This window comes from Lonchura striata, chromosome 6 (genome assembly GCF_046129695.1).
Source record: "Lonchura striata isolate bLonStr1 chromosome 6, bLonStr1.mat, whole genome shotgun sequence".
In the NCBI taxonomy this organism is placed as follows: domain Eukaryota; kingdom Metazoa; phylum Chordata; class Aves; order Passeriformes; family Estrildidae; genus Lonchura; species Lonchura striata.
In genome coordinates, this window is record NC_134608.1 from 48,714,879 (window position 1) to 48,734,703 (window position 19,825).

General features: G+C 37.3%; 1 protein-coding gene across 1 annotated transcript in view; it reads right to left on the bottom strand.

The window, feature by feature from the left end:
* Positions 1–19,825, bottom strand: part of OTOG (otogelin) — an 89,799-nt gene that overhangs the window by 7,806 nt on the left and 62,168 nt on the right. Inside the window, exons 34-50 of the mRNA XM_021525661.1 lie at positions 19,198–19,277; positions 15,079–18,788; positions 14,275–14,443; positions 13,298–13,434; positions 12,026–12,115; positions 11,478–11,661; positions 8,688–8,908; positions 7,687–7,825; positions 6,586–6,780; positions 5,503–5,715; positions 4,702–4,806; positions 4,251–4,361; positions 2,934–3,035; positions 2,338–2,436; positions 1,947–1,987; positions 1,272–1,347; positions 600–778 (exon numbers count right to left, since the gene is read on the bottom strand). Of these exons, the coding sequence (XP_021381336.1) occupies positions 600–778; positions 1,272–1,347; positions 1,947–1,987; positions 2,338–2,436; positions 2,934–3,035; positions 4,251–4,361; positions 4,702–4,806; positions 5,503–5,715; positions 6,586–6,780; positions 7,687–7,825; positions 8,688–8,908; positions 11,478–11,661; positions 12,026–12,115; positions 13,298–13,434; positions 14,275–14,443; positions 15,079–18,788; positions 19,198–19,277 (5,851 nt within the window). The remainder of the gene's footprint in view (positions 1–599; positions 779–1,271; positions 1,348–1,946; positions 1,988–2,337; positions 2,437–2,933; positions 3,036–4,250; positions 4,362–4,701; positions 4,807–5,502; positions 5,716–6,585; positions 6,781–7,686; positions 7,826–8,687; positions 8,909–11,477; positions 11,662–12,025; positions 12,116–13,297; positions 13,435–14,274; positions 14,444–15,078; positions 18,789–19,197; positions 19,278–19,825) is intronic.

The window sequence follows — 19,825 nt, forward strand, 5'->3', positions numbered from 1 at the left end:
GTAAAAGGGAAGGAGTTCCAAATCTGAGAGAATTAACTGATCTTTTACCATTTTCAAATGTGACAGCTTACTTCAAGAACCACTGAAATCTTAACTTTTTACACATTAACCATTAAGTAATTATAAAATCAGAAAACAATTCTGTATAATATTCCCATGGTAATGCATTATATCTTGTAAAAAAACAATGTAACTTTTGCTTATTTTATAAAGCTGTTTTCACTGCATTTAGAATTATTCTTCTATTCATAATTATTCTCTTTCTGATTCTTATTCAGCTAATGTCTGCCAGGAATTTGTACCAGTTTGCACATAATTCAGCTGAAGCTCTGCAGGGATGCAAGGAGGCAGCATGCCATTAATCCAAGGATGCATTCACTATGTACTTTAATGTGTGTAAGATTTATGCAGCAGAGAAAACAGTGGAGAAAGGGAGATTTTCAAACTTCCATCAGAATTGTGACAGCATATCATTAGAGGGAGATATCCTAATTACTCTTTCCAACTTCCTCTATGACTCATCTGCTCAACAAAACCCCTCACAAAGTAATTCAGGCCAACAGCCACAATATACAGGTTTAAATTTCTGAATTCCTTACAGCTTTGCATTTGACAGCACAGTCTATGGAAGATGTGTTTATTTTGTAGTATTTAGTGGAGGGATCAACCACATTTGTACAATAGGAAATATGGCAAATGCCATCTGCACTGTGCTCCACGATCCTCTGCCCAGGAAGCAGCACACCTCTCTCATTACTCAGGCAGACTTTGTCTCTCACTGCAAGAAAACACAAACAGCCTTCTCAGGACAACCAGCTTGGCATCAAAACTCCACTAAAAACATTTCAAACAGTAAAACAGGAATGTAAAAAAGTTACCCTAGCTGTTTCAGAATTATGGGCCACGTTTTCAAAGAAATCATTAACAGTAATCTAATGTTCCACTGCAGTCACCCAATTTTTTCAAATATAGCTATACATGAAAACGAAATATATAGTATTCTATTAGCTGCCCCCACATGACAGTGCAGGCTTCTTCAACTGTTTTATTTTGTAAAACTACTTCAGGATAAGAAATGTACCTAAGAAATGTCTATTTCTGCCCACTAATTACCGAGGACACAGAGGAGAATTAACACTATTTGTGAATTAAGTAAACTAATCCTGTCCTCTTCAGCGCCATGCTCAAAGTGGATGCCTGATTTTTAATTCCTAATTTCCCTTAGCAACTTGAAAGGCTATTTCTTTGAATTAAATTATTTTCTGACTTACCACATTTGTACATCACACAGTTACAGACATTTTCTGTACTGTTCTGAAACAGTTCATCTATCTGAAGTTTCTGTCCCTACAGGTATAAAAACAGGAAAAAAATATGCATGAAACAATAGTGGCTTTTCTTACTTATATGATCTTTTTCTTTTAAACAACTTTCCTGCAGAATTTGGGTAGCAGTATCTCTTGAAGGTTCTGCTTAGCAGCTCGAGTGCCTGATGTATGTTAACATATTCACCATAACAAATAATATTAATTATGATGCTTGAAAGCATTTAGTTCAACACTTGAAACTCAAAACTTTATCCTGACTTATCCTGTGTACATGAAAGCAGTCCTACTCTACCAATATATTGGGGCAGAATATGGTAATAAAAAGCTCTGGAAATATCAGAGCTGATAGTAATTTCAGAGCTTTATTCATAAGGTAACAGATCAAATGCATAAAGCTTTGGAAATATCAGGGTTGTAAAGTAATTTTATTCTGCAAGACATTTAGATTACGTGGCTTCTTAAAACTGTAACTGTTCAAAAATAACTCTAAAGTAGTTTTTTTAAAAAGAGGTGATGCTGTGCCATTTCCTATTTCACTGATAAAACTATTAATCAGATACTAAAAAAGAGATTCATTCAGGAATTATTAGGAGACTAGTGACAAGATAAATTTCATACCAGTTTGCACTGAGGTTTGGGAATTGTTTCACAGGCACATTCTGAAACAAAATACAATGTCAGAAACAGTAGGTTAGCAATTTATATGTCATTTGCTTACAACAGAGCAACAGAGAGAATAAAAATTCCAGATATAAAAGTCAGCAAACCCAATACAGTAACTCTTACACCACTTTCAAGATGGTAAACAACCCACTTTGGACAGACAGATTCTGTGGGATGCAAGAAAAGCAAAAGAGGCAGATTAGGAAGTTCTGCAGCATGAAATGACTTTTCTGTATCATTTGCTCATGAGCAGTCCACAATGGTGTAGTTGGCTGAAACCAAGGGGCCAAAGCTGTTGTCACCTCTCATTATTTAAGGCAGCTTTAGTGAAAATCAGTGATTTTACCACATGTCCGGAAGGGGCAGCACTTCTCTGGGCTCCACACTTCCACCAGAGACATGCCCAGCATGCATCTGAATTCAGGACAACGATGTATCTCACAGACTAAAATCAAAGGAAGGAAAGAACAATAAACACAATGCTGTGTTTTTTAGATGAGTGGAAATATTAATCAAGATATAGTAAATGACTTACAATAAATACATTTGAATAACATCTTTGTTTACAAGACTAATAATAAATATTTGACTGTTAGATATCGATTGATAAGAGTATGGAATACAGAATACTCTAGACAAGTATTTAAATATTTTTATATATCCAGAATTTGAGGTCTGAGACTACTCACTTATAGTTTCAGACTTCAAACTCTGGAATTTTAAAATTATTAAAATCTGGATATTTCATGATACAGATACCAGAAAATGTTTTGCACACATGTTTAGTTTTACAAGTAAAGATTATTTGTTCAGGATTACAGATGATAGCTTGCTCTTACAGCAAGTGAAGCTGTACCTCTAATCCACCACTTTGACACTGAAAAACCACAAAATTTCCCATGTTGTCTGTTATTTAAAATATTAAAATCAAGTCAAACTTACTGCACTGGTATGTAGGGCAACACCTGTCAGTAGTGTTGCCATCCACAATGAGAACTTCTCCTTCTTGACATTTGGGAATTTGATCCGAGCAAGCCCCACATGCTGGAAAAATAATTATTTAAATCTAAAACATTGGAAGAAATTTTACTACTGCCTAGTAAATTTGCTGTAAGCTTGTCCCATATAAAAGAGAGCAGAGGTGCTCTGCATTCACTGCTTGTAGACCCTATACAAAAGGCTAATTTTCAGTGCAGCTTGTCTCTCTTTCCTTGCTTCTCTGCTATAAAGAATCAATACATTTTTTGTGAGCTAACATGATTTTTCCTCCTTCTCCTATTATGAAAAATTTTGCTAGGTCTTCTCTCCTATGAAGTCATGCTGTTGTTTTTTGAAGGAATCTTCAATCCTCAACAAAATGCATCCCCCATGATCCCAATGTTATCATCCCACTTGAACACATGATAGCTACAACAGGGACTTTTCAATATGTACAGTGCAAAGACTCATTTTATCAAAAAAGAGTCAAAAGGGGACCCTGCAGATAGTGAGAAGAGCCAAATGCTGCCCATTGCTAATATATGATCAAAGCAATCTGATTACTATAAATAACAGAATTGTAATTCACATTTCCAATTAACACTCAATTTTTTTCACGTGGAAGGTACTTCCCTTCCTAGATATCTGTTCAAAATTAAAATAAACTCAACAGCACCTCATTATCAAATTATTATCAAACAGAAAACAACTGCATGGTAAGATTGAGCTCATACACTAATGGCAGAAGTGCCATTTTATTATTGAATTAAGTCATGAAAGGCTAAAATCCAAAAGACTAAATAATAATAAATAATAATAAATATGCATAATACTCTGATATGAGATATTTGTCATCAATTAAGATGGGCCACAGCTGAGACAGCAGGATATAGGGAATAAAAGCTTATATCACTTCAGTCTTCTTTCAGATAAAATATTTGTGTATCTAAATAAGTTCACACTGCATATGGACAATCTCAAAATCCCTGAATTCCTTCATCCACCACAACTCCTTTACTTGACCAACAAGGAATACTACTCAGTTGCACAAAGCTGTTCTGTGACTCTTGATGGTTGTTGGCACTTTTAGAACATTAATTTAACTAATTTTAGGTTGTTGGCATATTTTAGAAAACTAATGCCAATTTTTAACTACTTTCAAGCCTTACTATGTTGAGAGACCTAAAGGAAATACAAGGAGTCCTAACTGGCAAGATAATAATAGACATAATTGCATATGCAAAACCACATTCATAATCTCAACCAGTCAGGCTACTGTACCACATATATAGGAAATGCAGCAGGTATTCTCCACCCGAGCAGCAATTAGTGTTTGATCATCTTGACAGCTTGGTATCTGCTCCAGAGGCTCACATTTTCCTGGATCACATTCTGAAAAAAGGGCAACAGATATATTCCTTTGATGAAGCTCAGCATTCCTCCTTTGTTGTGCTCCCAAAGAAAGGCAGCATGGAGTAGAAAGGTACTACAAGCTCTAGAAAAGATTTTACCTTGTATCCCAAGATTTTGCCTGATCATTTAAAACAAGATTGCAACACATCTGCTCAAACTGAGGCACAGACCAACCCCTGAGCTATAGACAAAAGTGAATTTTATAAATGGCCATACTAACAATGGTATCTACACTGCCATTTTCCTTCTGAGTTGATCTATTTAGTTTAATGAATGTCTTTTGCAGAGTGCAATTCTTTACCTTTCAAAAGAAACGTACCACAAACATAGCTGGGACAGCAGGATTCTTCACTGTAGTAGGTGACCAACTTCTCCAAGCTGCTACACTCAGGGATTAGGAGTTCACAGAGACTCTGATTACAAACTGTCACATAAAGGAAAAAAAGATATGCATAAACTATGCATTTATAGGTTGAGTAGAGCAGTGGCAAACAAAACTCCGAATTATAGACATATGATAAAACACAAAAAACTCCCATGAGACAGGATTCAGAAGTGCTCATCATTACCAACACCCTCCATGGAGGCAACCTTAAACTAAAGCTGAGTCACTGTAAGAATTAAAAAAACAAACCTCCTCTAGAAAACTCACTGCAACACCATACCAGGTGGTCAAAACATAAAAATTCCTTGCAGCTTCATTTTGAAACTTTTTAAGGTAAGCAAGAATTAAGTGAAAAAAAAAAAGATTTTCTATAATTTTTACCTCTCACTTTAAGAATTAGATAAACAATCATCTGATTTATTTTTCCTTAGAATTATCCAGATAATTTGGTTGTATTTGGATATTAAAAATAAAACAATAATCTCTAAACTTGAGGGAAACACAATTCATATTCAAATAAACAGAGCTATTTCAGTCCTCCTCCTATCCTCTGCTTATACCCCGAAACCTACTGGATATTGAGCCAAACAGCTTCTACAATTCTCTACATCATCTGTAAATTCAAACCAAGGTAATTTCCATTTTCTTCAAAAGTAGCATGTGTAGCAGGAAAGCAAACCTCAGAGAAAGGACTTTTCCAGTGGGCAGTATTCACAACCATGGAGGAATACTTACTACAGATCTTCTGAGGACAGCATGTCTGATCATCAGGAACAAGCAAGGCCACTTCTGCAAATCGCTGACACTCCAAACTGTGGCTCTCTGAACAGTTGTGCTCCACTGGAATTATGGTCTCACTGTCAACACACTTTTGCATACAGCATCCACTCAAAGAAGTTCTCCAGATCTCACCCACAGCATGAGGTTCTCCTGAGCTGTCTGTACAAGCTATGTCAGAAGAACAGAAAACAGAGGTAATTCCTTTTAAATTCCAATTTTGATCACCATTTTTTCCATAGAGGATGTGGATCTATGAAGCATAAAAAACCCCAGAGTTTTAAAGGCTTGATTGTATCCATCACCCCACAAAAAAAAAATGAATGAGGAGACAGTCTGTGACTGAGTTTATACAGGAAATCAAGACACTCAACACCTTCCAGAAGATCCAGACCTCAAATTTGTTTTGTCTCTCCATTGCAAGGCCAGTTACTTAAAATCCCAATCCAATCCTTCATTTTTAAAATAACAATTTGAAAAGAAGTTACATTTGTATTTCACAAATGTCAAAACTATTATTAATTTACATTGCTTTAGTAGTCTGATATACCATAAACTGAATTTTTAAGGTTCATGTTGTTAGGGAGAAAAATTGTTCCATTATTTGGTGTGATGAGGCAGAATTGCAATGAAAATAAATATGAATGCTGGCAGGACACACACATGTATTATTCAAAATGTGTAATTAACTGCTGCTGTATGCCATTTGAATGGGTATCAGAAGGTTGGACGGTTGGCAAAGGGCTTGGTTGAAAAGGGCTTGGCCAAGACTAACATGCTTACAATAATTGAATACATAAACTTAAGCAAAGACTTTGAAGAGCATCCTCCAGCTGAGAGAAAGTGAGCAAAATTTTGCATTACAAGGGCATCCCCTGCTTGCTCACCTGCACATTTACTGTTTACTGAATATCTGGAATTCTCAAATGAATTAAATATTCAAAACTCACACAACACCAAACCAGAACTCAACTTATGAATAATGGAGTGTCTAAGCACCAACTTGCAGATAATAAAGAAGAAAATCACATCCAAATATACCACATTTTTCTTCAGGAATACAGACAGCAGTATGAGTCTGGTGAAGGAGGGTCCCTCCAGCACAGACACAGCCTTCTGTCAGCACTGAGCAGGAGCCTGAGTCCAGAGGAGCCACCTCTTTATTCTCACAACTCTCTGGAACCTCACAGGCAGCTATGCAAGGCTGGTAGGAGAAGTTTTCAGAGCAGGGGAAGGCTAGGAAGGAAACAAATAAATCAGACATTATTCCAACTGCAATCGCATGAGGCAACACCTAACACATTATTGTCTTCTTGTCAACTTCCTGGGCTCGCCAGTTGGGTTGGATCTACCAGCCTGAAACACCAACACAGACCAGTTACCAACATAACAAGTTAAAACATAAGGAATCTGCAAGCACTTCTACTCTTCTTCTTGTAATAACATTTTCATCAAGTTTCAGTTTGCATTTTGGCAGCCGAGTTAGAAACCATGCAACAGTGTTGACACAAAATAATTTAAACTTCAAAAACACTTTCAAATACTACACATATCAATCATAGAGCGTTTTAATACCATTTTCTCTGGCCACTGCAAGTTATTCAGAACGCAGAGTGTTCTGAATAACTTGCAGTGGCCAGAGAAAATGGTATAAAAATAAGTGGGATGAGTCCCTTCACGATGGACAGAATACATCTTTACAGCTATATTTTGTAAGAGCTCCTTTTAAGAGTTATTGCTAATAAAATCCATAAAAACTGAAGATTTTTTTTAAAAATTGGCTCAAAACCACAGACCACTTCTTATGTTATCACTTAAGGGGGCTTTTCCTAGGTGATCATGGACAGCATAAGGAGATGCTGTGATCCAGCTACAGATCCCATTTGGCCTTACATTTGTTACTGTGGGAGAATTCTGCTGCCAGGATACACTAAGATCTCAGGTTTTACCCCTTACACTCCATCAAATGTCAAAAGTGTTTCATTTCTCTAATCCCATCATCAAAGGCACAGATTTCTGCAGCAGCATCAAAGTACATGAAGACTCAAGAAGCACTGGTATTCTCAACTTATAATAACCCTTAAATTAGGCAAATTTTGTCTCTGTGAACAGCAGAGGTGGGAATACAAGCAGAATACTTACGGCAGTAATCAGAGCTCCTCCACTCTATGCAAATATTGAATTTGTTGCACATTGCCACGTAGGCAGCTAGTGAAATGCATGGATTTTGTATGTACTCAGTGTCTCGAGCCCACATATCACAGAATTGCTCAGGTGAAATCTAACAAAAGGAAAAAAGATAAGAGATGGCACCTTTATAGAGGCTATGCTAGGTAGGAAAGACTGACCTTTAGAAATATCCACTACAAAGGAGACAGGAGTTCTTGGTTCGTGGTAAGCCTTCATTTGTGTACAAATATAATCTAATAGTATTTTACAGCAAGACTTCCTGAACATTGACATTATACTCCTTAGTTTAATCTCTTATAAGTGCCAAGGTAAGAGGTAATACAGTTTTTCTAGTAGAGGGAACAATTATTTTGTTCCTTCTTACCTTTACATTTTTACCTATTTTTGGTCTCCTCTTAATCAAAATCAGCTATATACAAAAGGTCAAATGGTAAATGTACTCATATGACCACAGATAATTTATTTGCACATCAGGAGTTTGTTATTTGCTTTAGGCTTGCTTTCAAGGGTCTGTTTCGCCCTCTCACATCTCCAAGCTGGAACTCTGTCTCTAGAGCCTTTGAGAATGCAGGTTCTCAGATTACCTATTGCAATTTTGGACTTGTTAAATTACTGAAGGCTTAAGGATTAATTAAATCCTAAAACTATTTTCTTTTACATTTTTCTACATCTTATTGATACAGTTGAATTTCCTGTGACTAATTTACGAATTATACAGTATTTCAAAACTAACAGAGGTGAAATTCTGAAAGCTATTTATTTCAACTCTCCTACCAAGCCATACTCTTCAATTACTTTTACCTTGCAACTGTAAGCACACACACAAAAAAATGCACATCTCATTCAACAGATATGGTTACATGTAGCCTCACATTAGTGAAATTGCCAAGTATACAAAATTATATCTGAACTGCAGATCTCTCAAAATGTAAGCTTTGAAATAGTTAACATACATAAGGGTGACAGCTGCTGAAGGTCTGGTTCAACACCATTCTTAAGCACTCTGAGCAGTCCATGACTGAGCAATTAGTTTCCTGATGCCTGTCTTCTCCGACATACTTTAACGTGTCTGGCACTTGCCAGCTGTCTATAAAAGTCGAAGGTGAACTGCTTTGGCTTAAAACTGTCCTGTTGGGGAGCATCAAGTCATTTGCCAAGCTTCTATCACAAAACCCTATGAATTAACAGAAGGGAAAAAAATATAGCAGGTTAACACATGTGAAATATGTTTGAAATTCAATAAATTCAAGAAAGTAAACATCTCTTCAAAATCTCATACAACATGACAGTATCACAGCCTACAACAGATGTAAAAAGTCTTTGTTAGGATCAAAATACACAACATTCAGAAAAAATGAAGGAAAACAAAAGTATCACTGAATGGAAATCTACTACATATCAAAGAGCTACTCAGAAAACCCAGCTAAGACACTGGAAGTTTTCTCCTAAGCTGCACAAACACTGAACAAAAACACATCTTAAAAAAGGTTGCAAAGCACCTCCATATATAGAAACAAGTTAAAACTGTAATTATCAGAAAAGGGAATAACCATAAAATGTCAGGATGCTTATGTGATACCAGAAAGCAGCATCACATTTTTCTTTCTGTTTTAAGTAAAATAGTAAGAAATTTTGAAACACTTTGGAGCAAAAAGAGCAACTTAACATGGATGGTGACTGTGGTCAGCAAAGAATATTCAAGTATTGCAGTAGTCTCCTCAGAATATCCTTTAAAAACCAGCAGATAGAAAAAGTAGGATGATGGATCAGTCCCCAATTCTGTCTTCCTAATCAGTTTCTGAGACTTTTGTATCTGGCTTCTAGAATGTTTTCTTCTGTTGTCTACACAAGAATGATCCTAATTCTTTATCTGTTCAAATCAATATTTGTGGATTCCACCCCTTTCTAAAGAATTGGTCTATTTTACCATTTTTAGCAATTTTTGATGACAATCGGTGATACAATAACAGGCATCCAGAGACTAAAACAGCTTCCCAAACTGTGTCTGATTGAACCTTTTGAGTCTGTATTTGCAACACAGACAGGAAGAATGTGATGGTTCTGAAAGACTTCAAAGGATTGCTATCATGTCAGGGACATCTTTTCTCACTTCTCTTACACATTGACAAGGAGATTTAAAACAGCAAAACTTCACATTTTTTCTTGGCAGGATCCAGTTGCAACTAGAACTGACATGCTTTAAATCTTTTTCAACAGTTTTGCTATAGAAATATCCATGTTCCCCTCCCATCCCAGCTCTTCAACAGCTGCCACATTTGCCCAACGCTTGCACTGTATAAGACACTGTTGATTCTGGATCCTTCCAAAGGACAATTTTGCTACAAACCTGTAATGGTCTTCTCAGTTTTAGCATTTCCATGAAGCTGGGAAATCAAGACCTACCAATGCTGCAGTTCAGCTAAAAGATATCTGAGAAAGTATGCTGCTTGTATTTGCACTAACACAGCAAGGAGTTTAGGCTGGACTAATTCACTCTGAAAAGGTGCAGAAAAATGAGCTCATTTGGGGCAGGCTCTGGAAGTGGCAGCAGGCAGCACCATGCAGGCAGACTTATACAGAGAACCTCCCAGTCAGAGGTGAACACCAGAAACAGAACACATTCCATCTAGGAGTTGTACTTGCAACATCATCCACAGAAGTGGGTTGTCATCTAGTCAAAATGCCTTGTAAACCAGGAATGTAATGTTCCCAATCCTCCCTACCACAGTAAATAGGTAAAGGCAAAAGATTCTCTGGATAACTTGAATCATGCTTATTATAAATATCCACTCTTTATTGTCTTTTTTCTGTTTTATCTACTTACAATACCAATTAGCCAAACAGAGTGAGAACAATACTAAAAACAGAAGTTAGGACAAGTAAGAGATAACAATCAAATTTCAAAATGGCATAAATTCAAACTCTGTTTGTGAGAAGCATATTTCTGTCAGCAGGACTGGAAACTGGACTGAGCTATTCCTGGTATTTGATACTGAGCTACAGGCATTTGCCCTTTCTGAAACTGGAAAGATATCCACTGTAATTATATGATCTCCTTAATCCTGATTTCCAGCTTCAATTTACATCGTAAATTTACAGATAAATTTACAGATGCAGCTACCAAAGTGGGGATTTACATCACCAAATATATACTTGCAAAAGCTGCAACACCACCAGATTATTCAAGGCTGTACTTTTTGGAAAAAAAATTAAGCAGGGGAACTCAGACCTAACAGTGCAGTGCACAAAACAGACATAACATAGTGCAATATTATTAAGAAGTGCTCTCTACAGTATTTTCTGCAACAGTTAAACCAAGATTAGTTCTCTGAAGTTTATATTTCCTGGGAATTGTGACCTTTAGAAACTGAAAATAGCACTTACCACTTCCTATCAGATAGCTATCAAACCCTAAATCTGTAAATGACCATATTTGAAATCATGGACTTAGACCTGTCTTACTTATTTGGGTTTGCTAGCTGCAATCATACCTGTGGTTCAAACAGCTTACAGACAGAAGCAACACTGTGGGCAAAGAGTGATGAGAGGAATAAACACAAATGTAATTTCAACAATAAACAAAATTAGTAATAGATTAATTTTAACAATATCTTAAAATTTGCAGTGATCTGCAATACATTTTTGGGACAGATCCTGCAATAAATGATTCCTATAATTAGGAAAATGTGTCTCCCTAGCAAAGCATTTGAAAGCCTTTATTTCTTGCACTACTCTATACTTACCACATAGTCCCAAAGCTCTTGGTTCTCTGGTACTATTCAACTCAATAATCATCACACCTGTGTTGTGAAACCACTGAATTCTGATTTTTGTTGGGGTCTCAACTGCATACTTGAAGCCAGAATCTTCAACTTTGTATCCATATTTTCTAACAGTAGGCCAAGCAGATCTTGAATTTACTGTTATCTAAATGACACAGAGAAGAGAGGTTAATGGTCTGGAAGAAGAACTAATGCCAGACTTTTGACAGTTCAGGAATCTAAGTCCTAAGTAATTTCAGAAGCAGTCAGACTTTCCTCCCTAAAGATAATACAGCTACCAAAGGTATGAACAATTTACAGTGCTCTCGGTCTTACCTTGTTAACTGCCCTTGGATCACAGTTTGGCTCTTTGAATTTACCAGGAGAAATTTACTGAATTACAAAATTGGAACAATGAATCATATAACCTATGGTGTTCTTCTCTCTTCCTCGGTATCCACACGAGGAGGTGACTGACTGCAGAAATAAGGTGTTACCTAAAGGAAAATAAAACCCCTCAAAATACTTACTTTTCTGCTTAAACGATTGATAATAATTTGATTTGATACATAAGTTAGGTTCAACATTGCCAGGCACAAAGAAGTTGAATTCGAATTACTCTGTGGAGAAAACAAAAATACGTCATCCATAACCATGATATGCAAAACCTAAATACATTGGTTGCTTACTGGTTTTAGGTACTAGGACATTAAGGATTTGGGAGATTATACTATTAAGAGAGGAAAACCATTGGTGGTTGCAGTTTCAAGTCAAAATGGAAGAGTTTCTCTGGATAAACAAACAAACTACTATGACCTCATTGTTTTCAGCAACTGTGCTGTATCATACAAACTTGTAATTAAAACAGAACTATAAGTTTTTGGGGGAAAAATATGGTGGACTAGTAGTTTGGACAAAAAAATACAACCTACATATCTGAAGGTCAGCAAGAATGAGACGGGAAATGATGAATCTGTATGATACGTACAGCACAGAAATAATGGATCAGGAATAAATGCATGCTTCCCTACATAAGGGTGAATAAAACATAAAATATTGAATACAAGAAGAAAACAAATCTGAAAGTCACAAAAACATCGTCTTCATATAATTCATGTTGGACTTCTGAAATTAACTTCCATTAGGTGAAACTTGGAAGCAAATTTTGCAATGGACATCTATATAGGCATCAAATGACCCAGCCTTCACAGGAGAGACTGGAGTTAAGGCTCACAAGAAATGAACTTTTCATGACAATAGCCAACCCACACTACCCATTAGACAGGATCCCCATTAGGCTTTCTGTCACTCCTCTGTCAGACACTTGGAATGCACAGGGTGGTCCCATTCAGTCTGGCATTGCTACAGTCTTTTATGGCTCTGAAGATGGGTGTTTCCAGTCCAGGTCTGTCCATATGAACATAGATAAAAATCCTGCATTCAAAGAGCCTGGTGGTATACTGGTACAACTGTGGTGGTGTCTGCAGTAAGACAGCACTCACAGAAGTGACTAATGATGTAAATCCAGTTAATCTCTCATCACCTTGTCCATATCACAAACACCACAGGATAACATGGACCTTCCTCTCATCTTCCAGCTATTTCACAAGGAACTATGCATTTACAACCAGGTGTTAAAATGTTATACAATTCATAAGTATTGTGAAATGCAAGCACAATTCATAGATATTGCACAGAAGTAAAGAATAACCACAATATAAAGTATTATTATGCTCTTGCCTTTCAGATACATCTTATTAGAAGTACCAAACACCTTTTGTTAGCTGATAAATGTTAGTTACCATTCTACAGTCAAGGACATGGATGGTTATAGTTTCATCTGGAGTTTGACTAACAATGTAGGATGCTTCTTTGAATAAAGCCAAATGCTTTCCATCATAGGTTACAATGCTCAGATCAGAGAAAATGGTGCAACGACCTAAGGGAAAAAAGGTAAATGCATTTTCTACCTTATTTTAGAACAGTAAATCTTACAAAATGTAAAGATAAACCAATGCATTTTATAAGCTGAACTAGCTTACTAAGAGGTTCGCATATGCAGCACATGTTTTCACATATTTGATACTGATTCATCTTTGTAAATGGGCAGCATAATCAAATCCTGTATATTTTCAGAGGGACAACCTGCCATCAGCTATCAGCTATTTCCTTACAGTTCTTGCCAAAAAATATTTGCAATTTTTAGAAACCCCAAACTAAAAAAAAATCATGAGTGACAGCAGATCATGCCAGATCCATAGTCCTCCTGTAGTCTTATTCCTAAGGTGAAAAGTTGCATTCTTCCTCAGTCTTGTTGCTAGAGCTTTTGTGTTTCGGTGAGCTTGGAGTTCTACTCCAAGTTATTTCAAATTCTAAAGCCTAAGCAGAAGTTCCAATTGCTAACAGAGTTCCCATACGTCCAACAGAAGTAGTTAACAGTCTAGGAAATCTTTTCATCCTGAAGTAGTTAATAAACGAATCAAAAAAATTTGTACTGATTAGGTGTCCCCTGATTTGACAGATGACAAAATGTGTTTAAGTCAGACCTAAACCTATCCACTGCAGATACCTAATGCTGAGTATGTTAAAAGAGAATTTTTATTTTATTTCCCTGGATGTAAAACTACAATTATAAATTTCCTTTGACAATGAGTAACACAAAAATATGCATCTTCTACTTCTATGCTACGGTATAGAAGTGTCAGTTCTTACCCTTCTCACACATGCATTAACCTGTTACCTGAATGCACTTCAGAAGTACAGCAGAATTAAAACTTACATGCACATTCCCACTTTGGGCAGCATTTGTCACCATTTGTTTGAGTAGCGAATCCTAAAACTCCACAGCTGGGTTGAGTAGCATTGTATGGGCAATGCTGTGACTTATTAACCTGGATCAGCTGTCCATCCAAGCAAATGTGTTTTATGCACTCACTCTCGGTGATTGGCTAAGGCAGATTCAATAAAAGACAGAGGTTACCATTCATACCAAGTTAGTATCACAATATTATATATTTTTTGTTGAAAAAGGGATTCACATTCTTCAGGCACGGAATACTTGATTCCCATGATGTTGATGGAAGTTACAAGCACCTTTGGAAACCTGACAATTCTGAGGATAGATTAACACTGTTGTCCTATAGTAAAGATGAGAACAGCACTACTGAATTTTTAACTTTACAATGAAAAAAGTTGAGAAGGGAAAATATGGATGGAAACAAGCAGAAATGATAACAGGGGTGTCTGGAAAGATATACTTTAAAGAAGGGCAAGGAGAAAAAACACTGACACTGGACAGTATGAAACACCTTTTTTGTGAAAAAACACATTCTTGTAATAGTCACACTCAGAAAACTGAGGCCTGAAACCCAGTGTGATATAACATTTCAAAAAAATGTTATGCATAGTGAAGTTATCCAAGGTTTCAGGTATAATGAATAACATAATCAGGCTCCTTTGTTTGATACAGATACTTTAAATCCTAAAGATCAAAGCATGGCCCAAAATTTTATTTTTTAAGCAGTATGTAGAAGTAACTAAGGCATGTTCCAAAGCAGGCAGGTAATTATTTGTATCTACTCACTGTACAAGTTTGAAGAGTTGCTGTTTCTTGAGGCAACATAAAAGGTGACGCTGCAGTTCCTGCCATGGCTTCAGCTATCACCAGTCCATCAGAAAATGTTGTAGTCAAGCCATGAAGTGGTTTGGTAGATGAAGTAAATGGGGAAAGTGATGGACTTGCTGTGTCATTTGGATGATCATGTACCATTAGCAGTGAACTCACAGAAGGTGTTTGCATCTCAGATGTTACTTCAAATTTTGAAGTCTGAGCAGTACTGACTGATGATGGAGCTACAGAAGAAAACATTTTTGATTCAGCAGGTGAATGTGCAGTGGACAGAACTGAAGCTGTGTTTGTGAAATATGGAGAATAAAATGTCTGGGATGTAACAGTAGCACGCTGAGTAAGGACAGATTGGAATCCTGTCGCTAACTCTGACTCTTCAGACTTCACTGTGTCGAGGGGCACGGCTCCTTTTGCTTCTGAAGTAAGAGAAGAAGAGCTGGAGATGGGCTCTGTGACTGCTGCTGCTTTGTCTGAAGCTGCTGACGCAGTACTGAGGTTTTGCCCAGCACTGGTTATCACTGGAGAGCCTGAAGCTGCAACTGATGAATGGGCCTCAGTGGACAAGGCTGTCCTTGGTAGGACCATGGAGCTGTTGGTGGTGGCTGAAGCTGTGACCTGCTTAGGCAACACCACAGCTTCCTCTGTACCACTTTCCCCTGATGTGGAACCCAACACAACAGGAACTTCTGTTGCTCCTGGTAGCAAAACCCTTGAAGAGGTTGACTCAGAATCCAATGAAGGTGACACTTCAACTGTTTGTCTTGAATCAAGGAATTTAGTAAATGAGGCCTGATGTGTGAATTTTAGATCTGTAGCCGTCTTTTGTGTGGAGAATGAAGGAAACGGTTCTTTTTTAATTGTTGCTGAAGGAGAGGAAGCAGCAAGCACTTCTGGTGAGAAAGAGGGAAATCTGGTGCCAAAAATCAAGTCAGCTGTTTCTCTAGCTGGGACCGTAGGCTGCAAAACAGAAGTTGTTGATACAAGTGGCTGCGTGACTGCATCAGTTAAATGCAAATGTTTTTGAGTTGGTAAAATAACTTTAGTAGGACCTACTGAGGTAGGTAACATACTTGAATGAGTGCCTTCAGGTAGTGAGGTCTTTAAAGATGTCAGTTCTACTGTAGCTTCAGTAATGCTAAAGACAGGTTGTGGCTGACCAGGGGATTTTGTTAGAGATTCTGCAGGATACTGGTGAACTTGGCTTGTCAGTGAAGCTTCAGAGGTCTGACGACCAAGTCCTGTAGTCTTCTGAGTAGAAGAAGGTGGTATAGCAGTGGTCCTTGTGGTCTGTACTGAAGGTTTAGCTCCTGGAGATGTCTGCAAGGAGAATGGGCCTGCTGAAGATGGAGGCAGGGATGGCTGAGCTGCAGCTGCTGGAATTTTCACTGTTTCTGTTATACTTTGGACTTCAGGTTTTAATGCTGCAGAAACCATTTTAGTTTCTACTGAATATTTTGGTGTGGTTGTTACTTCTGGTAGCAGTTGTGTTAAAGGTGAAGAAACTAATTTATCTCCTAGATACTGCAAGGTGGAGAAAGTGTAAGAAGGCTTTGTTAGTGGAAGTGAAACAGAAGGGGACAGAGAGGATTTTTCTTTGCCTGTCACTATTTTTTTGGTTGTTATGAGCTGACTGCTGAATTCAGAGGTTAGGGAGAATGTGGCATCAGTGATATTCACTAGTGATTTTTCATCTGGTACTGTTGTTATTGAACTTGATTGTTCTAATATAGAAGATAAAATAGATAAAGTTGGGACTGGAGAGGTCTTTTCTGTTGTTAACATAGATTTTTGTATAGTTGTTCTAGGATATAAAGAGGTTATTTCAGGGGATGTACGCATGGGACTGAGAGTAGTCAGCGATGCCTCTTTTCCATCTGAGGGTAGTGAAGGAAGAGAAATGTTTAAAGAAATTAGAGAACCTGATGGTGAAAAAGACAAAGCAGATGGCTTTCCAGTAGAGATGGTAGTAATACTTTCTACTTGTGATTTATCAGGCAGTGTTGTGAACAATGTGGTTTCAGTCCCACTAAGGAGAGCAAGTGGAGATCCAGTGATGGATGATGGTGATTCTCTTTCTGTAGCTACAAAAGGAGCTGTGGTGGTTTCTTTGGTTTTCATTGCTGGTGTCGTAACACTGCCTGAATATGATGGACTGCTTGTCTTCACTGTACTTGAAACCAGAGCTGACTTGTATTCAGTAGATATTTTTCCAGAAAACAAAGTTGACTTTGTTGCTATTTCAGGAGGGGATGTTACCTTAACAGAAAAAGGTGTCACACTGCTAGTCTCAGCCAAGACAGGATATTTAGTGTGTAATGTAGTCAGGAGCTCTGTTGTGTTTAGAACCATGTGTAAGGGATATCCTGTAGTTGAAACAGTTCTAAATGTTTTTTTTAATTCACCTGAAGCTGGAGAAGCAGGAGTAGGAGACGACACTGCAGGTCTCTTTGTAGAAAGAATGAAGGACTTTTCAGTACTAGAACTAGCATGTGGTAAATAGGGAGGGAAATAGGAACTTGATGTATGCTCCACATGAGATGTTATTTTGGGGATTTCCTTTTTATGAGTTGTAAATGATGACCATGTTGTTTCTGATGATGTCTCTTGGGTTTCTAGAGTTGTCATCTTTGGACCTAGAGTTGTAGTGAAAAGGACCTCTGGAGTACCAGTCAGGTGTTGAACCATTCCAAGAGGAGGTTCTTTAGTTGTCTTTCTGACTGAAGTAGGTGGTGTGGATGTTGGCGAAAGTGTAGTCTTCACACTCTCTTTGGTTAAAACAGCTGCTGCTTCTGTTGTTGCTGAGGACACTGGCTTTAACAAAGATGAAGCAGTGAGTATAGGAGAAAATGGTTTTGCTGTAACATTAGCTACTGTGGTAAAAGACTGTTCTACGCTTATTTTTGTCCCTTCTGAAGGTCCTGTTAAGTTTACTGGTGGTATATATGAAGGCACATCCAGAGGCAATGTAGAAAGTTGTGGCACATATGCAGTAGTTTTTTCTGTTATTGATTCAAATGAACTGGGTGTAAATGTTGTAAGCCCTTCTGGTTTTACTTGTGCTTCTTTCGTGGGAAGTGTTCTTGTGGCCATTTCTGATAACTCCATTATTTTAGTTTTGACTGGCATTTCTGTTGTTCTGAGTATAAGTGGTGTCCCAGTAGCAACTGGTTTTCTCTCTGATTCTGTTCTTGTGGTCACTGCATGTGTAGCAGTTGTTGTCTGAGGTTCTGTAGCCCTGAGGAGTTTAGTGGAGCCACTACTGATCAGCTGTATCCTTGTGGAAGCTTCTGAACTGACAGCAGATGGAAACAAAGGAGAAATGTCAACAGAAGCAGACAAGCTTACATTAGATGTTGCTGTCCCAGCCATTGCTGTAGTGCTTCTCCCAGATATCATTTCTGTTGATGGTGAAGAAATATTTGGCCATAAAGTTATGGCTGGAAGCGTTTTATTGGATGTAGTAGCCAAAATTTCCAGTTTTTCTGTAGTTGCTGTGAGTAGCAATTTTGTAGCAAGTGTTGTTTCCCTGTCCTTTGCTTCAGGTACAGGAAATGAAGTTAACTCTTCACTGATCACTGCCAAGCTTGCACTTAGTGTTAAATGTGGAACTGATGGTGTTTGAATGCTGAGAAGCAAAGGTGGGCTGTCATCTGCAGGTTCAATGCCTGAAATCAGACACAAGAAAACAGCCTGAAATTCATGAATAATTATAGTGATAGAGCCAGCAGAGTTCTAGGTTAACTCATATAACTGATCTTTTCAATAGCCTTTAAACTTCTAAAACTCATAGACAAATTTAAAAAAAATTAATTAAATCATTTGCTTAACATCTAGTGTTACTGAAATGTTTTATGAAGAAAGAACATCTTTTTTAGTTTAAAATTAGTTTCATATTTTTTAGGAAGTAAATTATTTTAACTAAAACGTATGCTTAGTGAGCTCAAGGTTCACATAGCTAAGGCCACGTTACACAAATGTAGGCACTGATATTTGAAATTATGACTAAAGAGAGGATTAATTATTAAGCTAAGTCTAATATATGATATATATATATATATAAGATTTCAAACATACAGTCTTCAAAATACACGCATCTTTGAGTTATTTCGTCCAGCAACATGTTGAGAGGACAGGCAGGGATGCATCCTTCCACTCTAAAAGAAAAACAATTAGCAGTAACTAGTCAAATAGTATCTTCTGGATCAAGCATTCAGTTTCAGGAAAAGATTTTACATATAAAGTATATTTAAGCAGACAGTCTGATTCACCTCGTGTACTCCTTCCAAATGTCATTGCCATGACTTCCACTCCCACTCAGATCTAAGGGAAAGCATGAACTTTGTGACACTCAGCTTTTGAAATGAACAGTCACAGATTCAAGAGTGAATACTATTGCTATAACACCCAATATTTTTACAGGTCAAAATCTGAGTGTCAGTTTTTACCAGATTTAGCACAAATTCAACTTTGCAGTGGAAAAAGTAAGGCCAGATATAGCTGTTGCAATGACATAATGGAAAAGTAAGGGCACAAGTGTTTGAAACAAAGTTATGATAACCTCTCTTCATTAATACTCTATAATACTCCCAAAATGAAAGTTACAAATATAGCAGTCATTCCAGAACCAGACAGTACACTAAAGGCTGAAATGTCACATTTATGTGGCTACAGCAGCAGGTTTTATTCCATTTCTTTCCTCTTT